General features: G+C 43.3%; 1 protein-coding gene across 4 annotated transcripts; it reads right to left on the bottom strand.

Annotated features, from left to right (window-relative positions):
* Positions 1–4,244: 4,244 nt before the first annotated feature.
* Positions 4,245–13,228, bottom strand: ZNF622 (zinc finger protein 622). 4 transcript variants are annotated; one of them, XM_030446283.1, is made up of 8 exons: positions 13,090–13,215; positions 11,944–11,991; positions 10,269–10,880; positions 7,895–8,146; positions 6,948–7,110; positions 6,083–6,195; positions 5,088–5,231; positions 4,245–4,477 (listed from the first exon to the last, which is right to left on the bottom strand). In XM_030446283.1, the coding sequence occupies exons 3-8, from the start codon at positions 10,876–10,878 to the stop codon at positions 4,350–4,352; spliced, it is 1,410 nt and encodes a 469-aa protein (XP_030302143.1). In that variant the 5' UTR covers positions 10,879–10,880; positions 11,944–11,991; positions 13,090–13,215; the 3' UTR covers positions 4,245–4,349. The 4 variants fall into 4 exon arrangements, with proteins under 4 accessions (XP_030302143.1, XP_030302142.1, XP_030302144.1 ...); XM_030446282.1 differs by having other exon boundaries at positions 13,094–13,215; XM_030446284.1 differs by lacking the exon at positions 11,944–11,991 and having other exon boundaries at positions 13,090–13,228.
* Between the last annotated feature and the right edge of the window lie 2,071 nt (positions 13,229–15,299).

Below are 15,299 nucleotides of genomic sequence, written 5' to 3'. Positions count from 1 at the left end.
TCCCAAAGCTGTGCTAGCCTATCCTCTTCTTGCACATCTGAGGTGTTTGATCTGCTCATTTGCTGTAGAAATGCAACTTCTGTTAGTCTGTGACTTTTTCCTGAGCCACATCCTTTGTAAACTTCTAGCTAGATCTTCCAGGCATGCTTTAATTATTGAACTGAGCTTGCAGAATAAAGAAAGTGTTTGAAGGAGGAACGTATCTTGCTACAAATTTCATTCTGTAAACCAGTAAGTTTCTCTTTGTGGCCTCTAGAGCTCGTAAGAAATATAGGTATTTTCTTTTTTCCCCTGTTTAACCAATAGCATTTGCTGCTGCTAATTCTGTTATTGAGGTTATTGAATGTCAGTAATTCCTACCCAAACCTGTTTTCCGAAGTTCCTTCAAGAAAAGAATGTTAAGATATGACGTCATTTCATGATGTGAATGTGCACTTCTTCTGAGTCTCAGTATACATTCATTTTTGTCTAGTAACACATGACACAGGAGGAGTGAACCTCTTACTTGGCAGTAAATTCTCAGTCAAGAGATAAAAAATAATCCATTATAGTGGGAAGCAAGTAAGACATCAAGACAAGTGTAATCAGGAATAAAAAAATGTCTCGTCAGACATTCCTTTTTCTTGCATAAGAGAACTGTACAAGGATGCAGAATCATAGAATCATTAAGGTTGGAAAAGACCTTCAAGATCAGAGTCCAACTGCTACCACAACCTCTAAACCCTATCCTGAAGCACCACATCCAAATGCTTCTAGAACACCTCCAGGGATGGCAGGTCCACCACCTCCCTGGGCAGCCCATTCCAATGCCTCACCACTCTTTCAGTAAAATTTTTCCTAATATCTCATCTAAACCTCCCCTGGCACAACTTAAACCCACTTCCTCTCATCCTACCACTACTTACCTGGGAGAAGAGACCAAACCCAGCCTCTCTCACACTTCCCTTCAGGTAGCTGTAGAGAGCAGTAAGATCTACCCTGAGCCTTCTCTTCTTCAAGTATTTCTAAGTACTTAAAAATATATGTTTGTTTGATAATGTTACTGAAAAACCTGTTAATAATGCATTTTTACTTTTGGGAAGAGCCATGTAACTACACACTGGGAACTGCTGACGACTTTTATAGGAAAGGGATTCTAATTCCCTTCCTGGTTCAGCTAATATTTGTTACTATGCTTTTAGCCAGGTACCCTAGATGTGCAGAGATCCTAGCTACAGGTCTCCTGTTACTGTTTCTCTGCCTCCTGCAGTGCCTGGCTGCTGTACCTTACTTAGATGGGGTAGGTTGGGACACAGAGGGACAAATTTCTTCCTGAAAAAAGATGGTTTGGCTTTCTCTGACACATGAAGTGCTATCAGTTGTCCATCTTAAATATCCAGGCACTGTCAGAAGCTGAGGATTCAGGATCTGATGACAGTCTGGTGACTGCTATTCTCCAGCTGCAGTATGGCAGTCACTTGGACTCAAGCAATTAACCACTATGATTCAAAGCTTTAAAGATATATTTTTAGTTTTCTGTCAGAAGTCCCCTAAAACTTCTCAAACCCTTCACCTATTACAGGTCATAACAGTATAAACCCACTCGGGTCTCTGAACTACCAATTTCAATCAGCAGCTCTATGGAGATTAAGTGGAAGAAGATGACCAAACCCATGAGCAGATAAAGTCCATTAGCACAGGATGCCTCACTCATTTACTTTTCAGACCTCCTACCTTGAGGAAACAGATAAGAGAACAATAATGCACTTACAGGGAGTGCTCACTTTAAATAGAAAATTATTTTTGACTTGCAGCTTCAGCATAATAAGCTGTTAGGATGTTTTATGTATCTGACTGTCTTATATCTCCACCACTCCACATCCCATATACTTCTCTCTCTTTCCAGCCCCTCCCTCCCAGATAATGGGCTGATGTTTTTCCCTCTAGTACTACTTGGGTTGCTTTTAAGTAACTTGAAGAGTAGAAAACAGAAGAGCTACTTCTAAAAGGAGACCACAGATGCACTCTACCAGCTTTGCCAGTTCTTTCATTCTGCAATGCCTGGCACAGCTAATGGACAGGCAGACAGAACCTCAACCTTGTCCAAAACAGGAAACCTTTCCTATGCTTCTTCCCAGCTTTTGCTACTATGGATGCACCAGCTTGAAAAGGGATCATCTCCACCTCTGGGAACAGCCCACTGAATTAAGCCACTGAATTACCATCACACCAGGAAATTCTTACCCCACAGTAACCACTCTATCCAGAGACTGGCTCAAACACACTTGGTTGCCTTTAGACTTCACTTTGTTCTTATCCTGATGATTAAGAGCCAGAAAACACAAGATCCAAGTAGGGGAGCACAAGCACAAGGCCAGGTTACAGACTGAAATGCAGCTCCTTCATGGGAACCATAATCATCTGGAATTCCTTTAGGAAACAAAGAACTGTCCTCAGCTATCCTTCATACAATCTTTAGGATTTAACCTAGAGAAAAAAAAAGACTGAACTGTAACAGTGAAGTATGCTTATTAAAAACACCCTCAGATACTCAGGTAGCTGGAGTTACCTTTAATAAGCTGTGCAGACAGCAGCATTGTTGCTGAATACTGCAGACAATCCGCATACTTGTTCTAGCCATCCTTTGCTAGCAATGCTCTCCCTGGACCTACATAAAGATATTAATAGCAATTAATTTCACAGGAGTATAGTGCTAATCTTAACTCATGGAAGTGGTGAGCCCTGCCTTCTCACCCTAATGGTATCCTGTATGAATGTACTCTTAGTAGACTATTTTCATGGCAATCACAATTCTGGAAAAAGCTTGCTGTGCCCTCTGCTGGTTTTCTAGGGCACCCATTTTCAGCTTAAGAGTTAAAACATGACCTTTAAAATACTGTAAGGGTTTCCACACCTCTCCTCCCTTCTATTCTGACTGAACTGCAGAAAGAAATATAGGTGCATACTATACAAGTTGCCTCCTTCAGCTTCCCTGTGACTTGCCAAATTACTTTCCTAAGAGTCCCATAAACGTACCCCTCTCTCAAAAGTGCTGATATGACAACAGCACTACTTTTTTTTTAACTTATGAAGGAGACCTCAGTGGATAATTTTAAGAGGTCATAATACAGTGTTAGTTGACAAAATCTCCCCCTACCACTCCCACTGATATTATGCATACATCATTCACAGGAGAGGAAGAAAAATTAAAATCATGCTCGTGAAAGCCTAGGGAATCCAGAGTAATATTAAAATGCAAAGTGCAACTTGACTGTGACCAGCTGCAGCTTCCTTCACAATGAATAGACAGGCAATTCTCCTGTGGTGATCACTTAGTGTCCAACCCACTACAGCTCAGGGTTTCATGAGCTATCCTACACCTTTGTGTGGAAGTGCCCACCTCCTTACGTGAAGGTCAGAGGAACTGGTAAGCTCAAGGAAGCTTTTAACATCACCAACACTACCACCAATACCAGCACTGCTGTCTCAGCTCTTTATCAAGCAGGTTTTCTCTCCACCTTCCTGGAACAGTTCACCTGCTGAAGTGGGAAAGTGCACCTCCATTCCAGCCAACATGTGTCTTGGGTCGCCTTCCTTCAGCAAAATCACACGGAAAACCAGTACCCAATGGGAACAGCAAAAGGTGCCATCAATAGGAACTTCAGAGTTTTAATCAGGAAATCCCTAACGATCATCGGCAACTTTGACTCACATTCACTTATACCTTAAGCTAATTTTAAGAAGTTTTTAGGTAATGAAAACTCATTACATTCAACATAAAACAACTGCACCGTAAATGCAAGCCCTGAGCTGGAACACTAAGCAAGCACAGTAAGCTTCTGAGGACAGTATTAGTCCTGAAGTTATATTTTCCATTTCTTCAAACAATTCTCATTTAGCCTTCGCAGAATCTCTGCTCTCAAGTTTTCAGCTCAGAAGTGCCAGCTGGAAGTCCAAAACACCCAATTAACTCATGTCTAGCAGCACAAGTGAAAAACTTCAATGTGCTTAATTTCAGGCTCTTAGATGTAGGATCTTCTCTTGGCCTCAACCATTTTGCAGAACTGGAAACTAAAAATATTCAGATAAATGACCGTGTCAACTGCCCCACAGAGATGGACTGCACAAAGATTGGCAGCAAGACTGTGAATTTATCTTTTTGCCGCACATTTCATTTAAATATTTTATTTTTTTAATTTAGGCCAACGATGAGACAATCTCCCTGCTCTTCTTCTCACAGAAAAGAAGGCACACCAACATACACATCACCATTGGATAGGTACCGAGTCAATTTTAATAACACAATCCTCAACCCAGAAACCATTAAATTCACCTTCCCAAAACCAGTTGAAAGCAGCTCTCTTGGGAACTCAGAATCTGACTTGTGCCCGGAAATGCATCTGCTTTGTAGCATTGTTACTCATTCCTGTCTTGAGCATCCACTTCGACTTCATCCTCTGCAGATACTGCAGATCACGCTTCTGAGCAAAGACTGCCCCTTCAGAGAGAAAGGAGGAAGCGAAACAGGAATAAATATCTAAGGTTACTTACTACTTATATGTAAACCAGATGATTTTTACATCAGCAGTTAGCTATTTCCAATGCTGTCACACTTTTTTTCACTTTTCTCTTGGGCAAGGCCAGATGTCCCTATGAATCCCCATAACCATCATTAAGGGAAGAGGTTGTTTTGCCTTCTAACATGCAGTTTCAAAAGTGGATTTAGATCACACCACTGCTTCCCAACTGGAAGAGTACTATGTCAGAGAATGGTTTCTGTTACTTTGTTAAACAGCAAGAGGAATGGTTTTGACAGGCAGAAACCAGCAAGTCCTACCAAGTCACCCTATCACAAACACACATGCTAGGGAACAAGAAGGGCTTGCACAGAACCTCTGATGGATTTTAAACACAACTTCCTATAACTTACTCTGCTTGGATGTCAGAACAAAACAGAACTGAGCAGAAGACAAACTACCGCATAAAACCCCAAAAACACGAAACAAACTCGACCGACTTAATTGTAGAGCCACGTTTAGAGCCAATTGTTAATTGTGACCTATTTAATTCTAGAACTTTCTCTGCAAAAACCTCTCATTGTCACTTACCTGTCTCACTTGTCCAGCCCAAAGCTCTGTACTTCCTCAACACCCGACCCACTGCTTTGGTATTTTTCGCAGGAACAACCGCTCTGGACGGACCGAACCGCTGCCTGTAGTACCTCATCAGAGAGCGGTGACCCAGACGTGTACCTGTTCAGGGCAGGGTACATCTTACTATGCATAATGAAGCAGCTTCTGAAATGCAGTATTCAGGCATACTGTGAAAACAGTGGAAAATCCCTATGCTGAGAAATGCTTTAAAGTGGGCCCAGAACCTTAAAAACTTTAGGACTATTAGCAATTCAATGTAATTAGTGTAAGAGCTGCTGTCCTGCACTCTACCTTGAAGAAAAAAAAAAACCACAAAACATACCGAGTGCTGTTGTTCAAAAGAGCCTTAGCCGAGATAAAAGGCAGTTCTCAGAAAATCTGAACTAGGGGAATGAGCAGAGAGGTGATGCTGTTTCAAATAACGAGGGAAGCAGCTTACTGACATTCAGGAGATCACCTGTAACTAGCAGCACTCTACAAAATGAAAAGGATGAGGTCCCCTATTATGAAAAAACAAAAAACACACACACAAAAAAACCCCAAGCAAAAGCCAAATGTTTTGTTTAAAAAAATTAATTTTACTCAATATTAAACTAGTTATCAGCTGCCTGTCTGCAAAAAAGCTACAATAGATAGCCTAAGCTATAGACACTCCAAGTTGCATTTAAACATGATAAGAGTATACCATGGCGTATACACCCATGAGAATCACATGTTAGTGAAGAGTTAAAAGTGGGCAAAGGAACCCCCTGCCTCATTCCATGTATATAATAATGCTGAAAAAATTGAACTACTTAGCAGTGAAAATAATGACAGGTCAAGACAAAACCCCAAAGACATTTAGATGCAAATTACTTTCTCCCATAAGTGATTTCACTTGCAGCAGTGACCTATGCTGCAGGTATGAGACATGCAGACAAAGTATGTTGTAACACAAATCCTGTGCCCACCTGAAGGAAGGATCAGCTCCATGGTGTCATCATCATAATCCAACTCCCTGTGTGCTGGTCGCTCTCCATGCAGCTCCACGTCTTCCCCATCCTGGTGATCAGGGTAGCTGCTCCTGTGGAAGAGCAGCAGTGCAGTTTCTACATAGGGAGCAGCTATTCAGAGCCACTCCACAGAAAGAATTGCCATGCTCAGCTACAGCAAGCCACAAACATTGTCCAGCCTTTCTCTACCCAGTTCTGTAACTCAGCACGGTTCTGTCACTGCATCCTTAACAGCAACTCATGGTGAAAAGTCACCACTTTGCAGTGTGGGCCCCTGGATCTGCACAGCTACTGAACAAGCGCTCTGAGAAGCTCTGATAAATCCACCTATCACCATAGTAGGAGGTTATTTCTGACCAAAGTGAATGCATCTTAGGATAAGTTACAGGAAGTTCAACAAGAGGCCTCAAATCACAGCAGTCCTGTTTAACTCTAGTTACTTAAAAAAACAACCAAAGAAAAAAAAATGAAAAAAAAATCCACAGGAGGTATCAAGCCTACAATCTGACTAAAAGGTAACATAAGAGAGAGCTATGCTCCTTTAAGATCTTTTCTGGTGCACTGAAACCTGAGCTCAGAAACAGCAAACATACAAAACAGAATTTAAAATATATTTCCATGTAGGACTGATATTAGTGTTCACAGGAGAGTCAATCATACTGTTATGCTTACCTAGAAAAGTGGTGAACCAGCAATGGAAAATACACATCAGAATAAAAACCAAGACTAAATTCTAAGAATTAATAATAGTTTCTGATGAAATATTGAACTGCACATTTTGTCTGTACCTGCCCGTGCTCCATTCAAAGAAATGCATCCTCACCTAAAATCATAGAAGTCTGCAAATTCCAGGGCAGCATCTCCATCTGTGAAGAGTTTGCAGTGGCTTTTATCTCTCATATGAGCCTGTACTGCTTCTGTAGAGTAGAAGGATTTCCCTTTTTCATTGCACCAGATGCAGATTTTCCCAACGCCAACCTTCTCTCCTGCAGAAAATATTGAAATTTCTATTGGTCTTAATAGAGTGTCCCTAGTCAATAATTAACATTTCTGTGCCATAGGTTTCCCAGCTTGCATGCAGAGAGCCTGAGGGAGAGCCTTGAGCCCTTTATTCCAGAAAAGCTGTTCCTATGCCTTCACCATACAGCTCCATCAGGGACAAGTCGGTGTATGATGAGGATCATGTATTATGCATGAGGTAGTTATGTGTACTCAATAACAAATTTCATACTTTCAATACATTTTTTTCTAAACAGTGCTCCAAAATTATTTTATTCTCATCCTTATTTGTAGCCTTCAAGGAAGATACATTTTTTTAGCTTTAGCTCTCTCACAAGCATTGTAAACAGATGAGGCAAATATAAGACTAAGTACAGATCCATAAAATCACTTATGCTGGAAAAGACCTCTAAGTTCATCAAGTCCAACCATTAATCCCACACATAGAATTGTAAGGATAATACAGTTAATATGCACACTTCAGAAACAGAGTTTTGCCCTAAATTTCATGTTAGCTGGACAACGTCATCAACATCAGAAAATTTTGTGAGACCTACAGGGCACGTGAGCACGTTTGCTCAGTGGGGTGTCCTACTATTGTACAGAAAGCCTGTTGTTCTGTCTGTGATGAAAATAACAAACTAGGTAGCACTCAGGTTTTACACAAAAAAAATATCCCCAAACCATATGAAGTCATACCCAAGTGAAAATAAGCAATAACACTATATAACTACCCTGATTAAAAAAATTAGAGAACATTTACAGGCCTACCCAGGTACTTGATTAGTCCTCCGAGATCCACAAGATACTCTATGTCTGGAATGAAGAAACTGTGAGCTCTTGACATATGGGCCACATTTTTGGTAAGAGATCTTGAATGGTGAGTACAGAACAAGCAGTCTGTGATTGGTATGGCCCCAACAGCAAGAAGGCTTTCAGCTTCTGCCTGTGCCTCTCCTTTTTCTGCACTTTCCATCTCTTCTTCAGAGCTGATGGTCTCATCAGAACCCATATCTTCCCAATCTTTTGAAGGAAAAAAATATTTATTCATATGATTACCTCTCCCAAGCAAAACAAGTCTCAATTAAGTTAGGAAGAATTATTATAGCAAATAGCTGTAAGAATAGAAGATGCAGTAAATGTCCCACAGTCATTTCCAGGTGTGAGGATGTGCCATTGTAAGTAAAATACATTTCTTTGTAAGAGGCACAGCAAAGTTCAAGTCTGCTCATTAAAAAGTTGGCAAATACAGTATTTTTCCCCTCCATTTTCCCAACTATTAAGACTTTATTATTATTTTAAAGCCTTAGATTTAATTCTATAAAGCACAAGAACACAAGCATGGCATATTAAAAACAGTAATACAGCTCTTGCAGAATCATGAAAATACACATTTCCAGCAGGGAGAAAAAAGCCACACTACTGTTTACGTGTACACCTTTGACAGAGAAGCACAAAGCCAGCTGTCATGGATATACTGTGCTACATTATGTTATACTTGCAGTTTTACACATTTGCAAGGTGACTGCAGAGCTCATAAATGGAGAGAATAACAGAATTACTGAGGCTGAAAAGGACCTCTGAGATCCTCCTGTGACCTAACACTACCACATCAGCTAGACCATGTCACTAGAAGTGCCACATCCAGCCTTTCCTTAAACACCTCCAGGGATGGTGACTCCACCACTTCCCTGGGCAGCCCATTCCAATGCCTGACCCCCCTCTCCATGAGGAAATGCTTCCTGATATCCAACCCAAACCTCCCCTGGAGCAGCTTCAGGCCATGCCCTCTCATCCTGTCACTTGTTGCCTGGGAGAAGAGCCTGACCCCTACTACAACCTCCCTTCAGGTAGCTGTAGAGAGTAGAAAAACCACCAGCAATCTGATTATACTGCTAGACAAGTTGAGAAAACTTTTTCTAAGGAGTTCAGATCTGAAGCAGTGAGTATTTCCCAGTACTCAGTATCCCTACTGGTCCCCTTCACCACATGCACAAGACTGAGAACAGGGAAGGAACACGGCATTCCCCAGTGCTGTAGGCTGCTAATTAGCAATCTTTGCTACAGGATGTAGCTCAGAAATTTTAAAAGCTTGACATTGAATTAACAGGATTTGTCAGAAACATTCCTGGACAAACACCTAGAAGGAAAACTAATGTTCAGACACCTACTGAAATTTTAGCACTACAAATTATGACTAACACTTTAACACAAAACAGGGGCAAGTTGGCTCCTTCTTTGATGTTAAGAGGAATGGTCAGAGGTGTATATTCCCTGAACTGCAAATGAAATTTCACCAGCACAAAACAGTTGTAACAGATGTAACAACGTGACACAATGGTTTCAGTGATAAAACTAGCACAGTACAGTCCCACTTCCTTCACCCATGTCCCCTTGCTGCACCTTATCACCCCATTCAGCTGCTCCATTAGATGCATTTGGAGCTGCACTATAAAGTACAGCACTGAAAGTGTCCTGGCTAAAAAAAACCCTTTTCTAGGAATTCTGACACTCTGTGGTCTTTTCAGTTGTCCACTTTTCAGGCCAGCCTCCAACAAAGAGCTGTATCTGCACAAGTGGTGTGTGTGAAGCAGCAGGAGCTTGGGGTGGCAACTCTGAAATACATTTTAATATAGATGCCAACGTGCTGAGAGGCCATGCCACAGTGTCTGGCTAAGGAACAAACTTCTCCTCTGATCTTGATGGGCAGAGAAAAACAAAACCACCCCAACTCCCACCTTCCTTCAACAGATCAGCAAAGTGATCAATGGGACAACAGCAAATGATCATGACTGGATTTTTCTTAAGATGTTTTTCAGAAGTAGTTTCAGGGTAAATTTTTATGCTAGCCTTCCTTAAAGGAAGCTTCCCCTGGAATTCTGCATGGGAAATAGCACTCCTCTTAGTAAGTGTTTATATTCAACCTTCACGTGTACTTTTCATAGTTGGCAGTTCAGACACCAACAGAGTCCTTGACTCCTAATATGGGCCAGCCATAAGTCCTTTGTTAAGCTGAAAATTTAGTCAGCAGAAGACAGTGATGGAAAAATGCTGTGCTACTTAAAGAGAAGGAGGCTTTTACAAAAAACAAACAACTACGTAGCTTACCCCAAACTATCTCTTGTCAGTATGTTTATTGCCTCACCTTCTTCCATATCCTCCTCCTCCTCCTCCTCTGCCTGTTTGGCCAGCTTCTTTGCTTGCTGTTCAAACCACTGTAGCCGTGGAGGCTTTGCCAATTGTTGTCTTCTCTGCAATACACTGGTACTTCCCATAGAAACTGGAGAGCTGCTTGCATTACTAGGAGGTAAAAGCGTCTTCTTTGGAGAGGAAGAGGGCTGAGCTCTGATGGCTTGCTGAATAGCTGCATTCATTTCATCTTTGTTTACACTCTCTGGGGCCAGCCCCTTTTCCAGGTTCTTCTCATTTAGTATTTCCACCTTCTTGTTGACAGCTTGAACAGCTTTCTTCTCCAACTCCAAGTGCTTCTTGGACTTCAAGTGATTCTCGTAGGCATTGAAGGTGGAGAATCTCTTGCTGCAAACTGTGCAGTAAGTAGCAGTGATTTTGTTCTGCTCCTCTGCTACTGCTCTCTGGGCTAGGACTCTCTCTTCGAAGTTCTCAGCAGTGACAGGAGGCATTTCAGCAACCTTACGCTTCAGGTTGTACCTGTGCCAGTCAGTTTTGTAATGGGCACGCTGAATGTCAGCATCCTTGAAAGCCACGCGGCACGTGATGCAGGTGTAGGTTGCCATTACTAGAAAGCAGGGGAAAAAACAATCATCACGCCAACAAAGGTAAGTAACAACCACAAAAAAACCTAAACACAACATCCTGACAGCACTCCTGTAAGGTTAAGTCATATAGCTCTTGTACAGAATTAGATTTATTAGATATCCGCATTAGCAAACAGCATCTTAAGTACTAGAAGGAGAAAAAGAAAAAAAAAAATATGATTTTACATAGTTATCAAAGATAACCTGTACATCACAGCAGCACTGGAGCCTCCCAGCTTTGGACCCACTGTGATTATGAGGAAATCCACGCACAGAATGAAAAGGGGTCTCTGCCCTAGCAGCCCTGCTTTGAAAGCTCTGCACTTGGTACAAAGTATCAGAAGCTGAAGGTTCTTAGCAAGCTCATGTTCTACCAGCTACAGGCTTTTGAGGAGACTGGTTTGCTCCAAAATGAGGGTAAAAAGGGAATACCTGCTTTTATGTCTGTTTTCCATATTTTACAGCCTTACCAAACAGGAAAAAAGTTACATTTAAAAGCTTCTCAGCTATTTACAAGCAGTGCATGCACTGTGAACACCACTTTACCCCCCAGAACCATTATTCTAGAGATGCAGTTAGTCATGCCTGGATCTAGCACTTGAACCCACTGCTATTCCTGGCCTTCCTCCACTTCCTACCATCCAGCTGAGCTGTGTTACTGGCTCTGCCACAGGACAACTGGATGGCAGTGACCCATAACTGATACTGTCCTTTCCAAAGCCTCACATTTCCTTGCTTCTCAGTGCTTTATGAAACTTTTTTTTTTTAATACAAATTGAAGGAATGTCTTGGAACACTCTAAAAGCAAAGAGGAAACCAGCATGTTCTACCTGGAGTCCAGTAAAGCCACCCCCCTCTCTTAACCAATTTATAAAAATTATGGTTTAATCTGTGGGGAAATAACAAAAAAGAGTGAATACATCACTAGGAGGAAGTCTGAAAGCAGGTAAACAGCAGTGCCTCCCAGGAGCTACCAACAGGGAGAAGCAGTGGTGAAAGACACAATTACACAGACAATTGAAAGACATTTCAGGAAACACTCACTGTCTGGAAGAATTGGTCTCAAATTTACTGCCTGCACTACCTGTAATCCTACAATGAAAAAAAATAGATTAATAAAAAATAAAAGCCCTACTATTTTATTGCAAAAACTGTAAGCATCCATTCAGTGTAACAGATGCTTTTTGTTTCAGAGAATGTATATTCTCTGTCCACTGAGGGATCCCAATTGCTCTCTGAAGCATTCCCCTCCCACCTCCACTGCTTCCCATCCCTTTCCTAGCCCAAACAGGCATTTTAAAGCCATAAAACAGCCTAGACAGAATTCCATTTGCTGTTAATCACAGACTCCTGGGAGGAACCTGAGGGCTAGAACAGCCTGAACTGCTTTATTACAGGCAGCTGTCTGCCTGGAGCTACACACCAGATTACCCTGGGATTGATCAAAAAAAAACCCAAAACAACCCAAGGTCAGAAGAAAAGGTATGTAACCGAGAGGATTCAAACCCAGAAACCTTCATGTCCAACTACTAAATGGAGAAATAATGTTTACAGTTCAGGCTGCATGAAGCAGAAAAAGCACCTGCAGGATCTCATGTAGTCCCATTACTCACCTACCATCTTAACCCACAGAACTAAAGCACAGACTCTTCCCCTGCGTGGGAGTCAAAAAAACAAAACCTGAGGCACTCACAAGCCTTCAGCCCAAGGGACAGCCAAGCCCTTTGAGGCAAATGAGGTTCTCTCTCCAAGAGCTCTATTACCGCTGATTTTAGCTGCATTCATTTGAATTTCAATTGAACCAGTGTCCCCAAGACTGACACCGACACAGGAAAGTGTGACTGATAAGGAGGTGTTTACTATACGACCACCATAAGTGACAGCACAACTTAAATCCCTAAGACAACAACAACAGAAAAAGGAGGAAAGGTTAAATAAAACGGAAGACAAGAAAGATCGCAGATGGAAGCCCGGAGCCTCTGTGAGGCCGCCAGACGTGACTCAGAAACGACTCACGGGGAGAGCGTTCGGCTTCCCCAGGCCATGCGGCCCAACCCGGGCCTCGCCCTCACCACTACCCCCGGGTAGCTGGGCTGCGTTAGGCCGCCCCGGCCTGGCCTGACCCTGCCCGACCACAACCACCCTTCACACCGCGCTGAAGCCTCTCCTCCCTCTCCCCGGGACGCGCACCTGCCCCCGGTGAGGCGAGGGGCTGCTCTCCGCCTCCCTGAAGTCGCGGCCGCCGGAGCTGGAAGCGCAGAAAAAAATCGGAGCCGGTCCCGGCCGGAATGGCGGCCCGCCCCTTCCGGCAAGAACAACCCGCCCCGGCGTCTCCACCGCAGCGCCCCCTGCCGGCGTGGAGGTCCGGCAGCGCTGCCGGCCGTGAGGCAGCCGGAGGGAAGCGGAGCCTCTGCCAGCCGGACCGACGCGAATCGAGCTGAGGGGATGGGGGGGGGGATGCGGGGGTGTTGGAAAGTAACTCTGAAATTGTGATTAAAAAATAATTTTGTGCGAGATGTTCTCTGTTTACGTACAAGTTAAAATCCCAGCGACGAGGTTTTAAGGCTGTCTCGTGTAAATCACCAACTTGGCAATGAGGGCTCGAGGTCTATGCGGTCTCATTGGACCTAAAGGATTCGGGAAGGAATAAAGGAGAACCAAAATCCAGATGATCGACTGCTGAACCCGGTCTCGGGGCTGTTGGAGCTATAGAAGTTGTGATGCTGTGTCCTTTAGGTGAAACTTGCCTCACTGTAATGTCGTTATAATACTAAAAAATTACACCCCCAGGTCAAATAGACTGCTGTCCAGGTGAAGACCCATGTTTGATAGTAATAGCGAGGTAACCATATTATAAATATATGTAAATTGCTAAGCAATCATTGTAAAGAGGATGGATTTGGAAGCTTACTAACTCCACAGTTTAAGTACATCTATGAGGGACCGGATGGAGGAACCCCTCCATTGGACCCTCTTAGGCTGCTCTGCAAGGAGCTGGTGCCAAGTCACCTTTGCAAACCTCCCCTATCCAAATCCTCATTGGCATTTCCAAAGGGATTGCTGGAGAGTAAGGAGACAGACGGGGTCTGCATGTGGCCCAGGGTCTGGTAGAGATAAGGATTGGAGAGCGAAGTGGGAGGAGTTGCTTCAAGCCATAACAATTTTGTTGAATATCTCATTCAGCATTCTTGATTTGTAGGAAGGCATCAAGTGGCCAGCTTTGTGCAAACCTGCAATAGATAACAATGTCTCCTTCCTAAACACAGTCTTTTTTGTCTGTGTTTTGGGAGCTAACCTAAAATGGTAACAGCTGAGCAACAGAGTAATCTCCTCAGGGAGGTGTTGGCATCTTCCACAGTGAATCACAGAATAGTCATGGTTGGAAAGGACCTCTGAGTCCAACCATATACATATGAAAAAAACACCAAACCTCCCCCCTCCAGATGTAACACAAGCACCACACACACTCCCCCAAATAACACTCATTACTAAAACAAACAAACAAACAAACATACAAAAACCAAGTCCCCAAACAAACCCTACAACGTTGGCCACTAGAGCATGCCCTGAAGTGTCACATCTGTATTTCTTAAATAACTCCAGAGATTTAATCACTCAACCACCTCCCTGGGCAGGCTGTTCCAGTGCCTGACCACTCTTTCAGTAAATAAATTCTTCTAATCTAAACCTCCCCTGCCACAACTTCAGACCATTTCTCAGGGCACAGCCATCCAGCCAGCTTTTTACCCGGTGAAGAGTACACTTGTCTATGCCACCATTCAACAGCTTCTGCAGGAGAATGCTGAGGGAAATGGTGTCGGAGGCCTCACCAAAGTCCAGGTAGACAACACCCACAGCTTTCTCCTCACCCAGAAGGTGGGCCAAGTGGTCATAGAAAGAGATCAGGTTGGTTAAGCGAGACCTCCCTTTCATAAACCCATGCTGGCTGGCCCTGATCCCTTGGCTGCTCTGTCCTTGCCATGAGAGCTCACTCAAGATGATCCTCTCCATGACCTTTCCCAGTACCAAGGTCAGGCTGATGGGCCTGTGGTTCCCTGGATCCTCCTTCTGGTGCTTCTTGTAGATGGGCATCACATTAGCTCCCTCCAGCCATCCAGGAGCTCCCCTGTTGACCAGGATTGTTGGTAAATGATGGAGAGAGGCTTACTGAGCTCCCCTGACAGCTTCCCCAGTGCTCCTGGGTGAATCCCACCCGGCCCCATAGACTTACGTGTGTCGAGATGCAGAAGCAGAACATTAACTCCTTCCTCCTGGACTATGCTCTTCATCCTTATCTCTCACCTCAGGAAGCTGGACACTTGTAAGATAGCTTGACAAGGAGCTGGGCCATCTCACCTGAACTGTGTTCCTACCTAGGAAGGTTGGACTAGATGATCCTT

The sequence above is a fragment of the Calypte anna genome, chromosome 2 (genome assembly GCF_003957555.1).
Source record: "Calypte anna isolate BGI_N300 chromosome 2, bCalAnn1_v1.p, whole genome shotgun sequence".
NCBI classification, from domain to species: Eukaryota; Metazoa; Chordata; class Aves; order Apodiformes; family Trochilidae; genus Calypte; species Calypte anna.
This window is presented reverse-complemented; position numbering and strand designations above follow the sequence as displayed.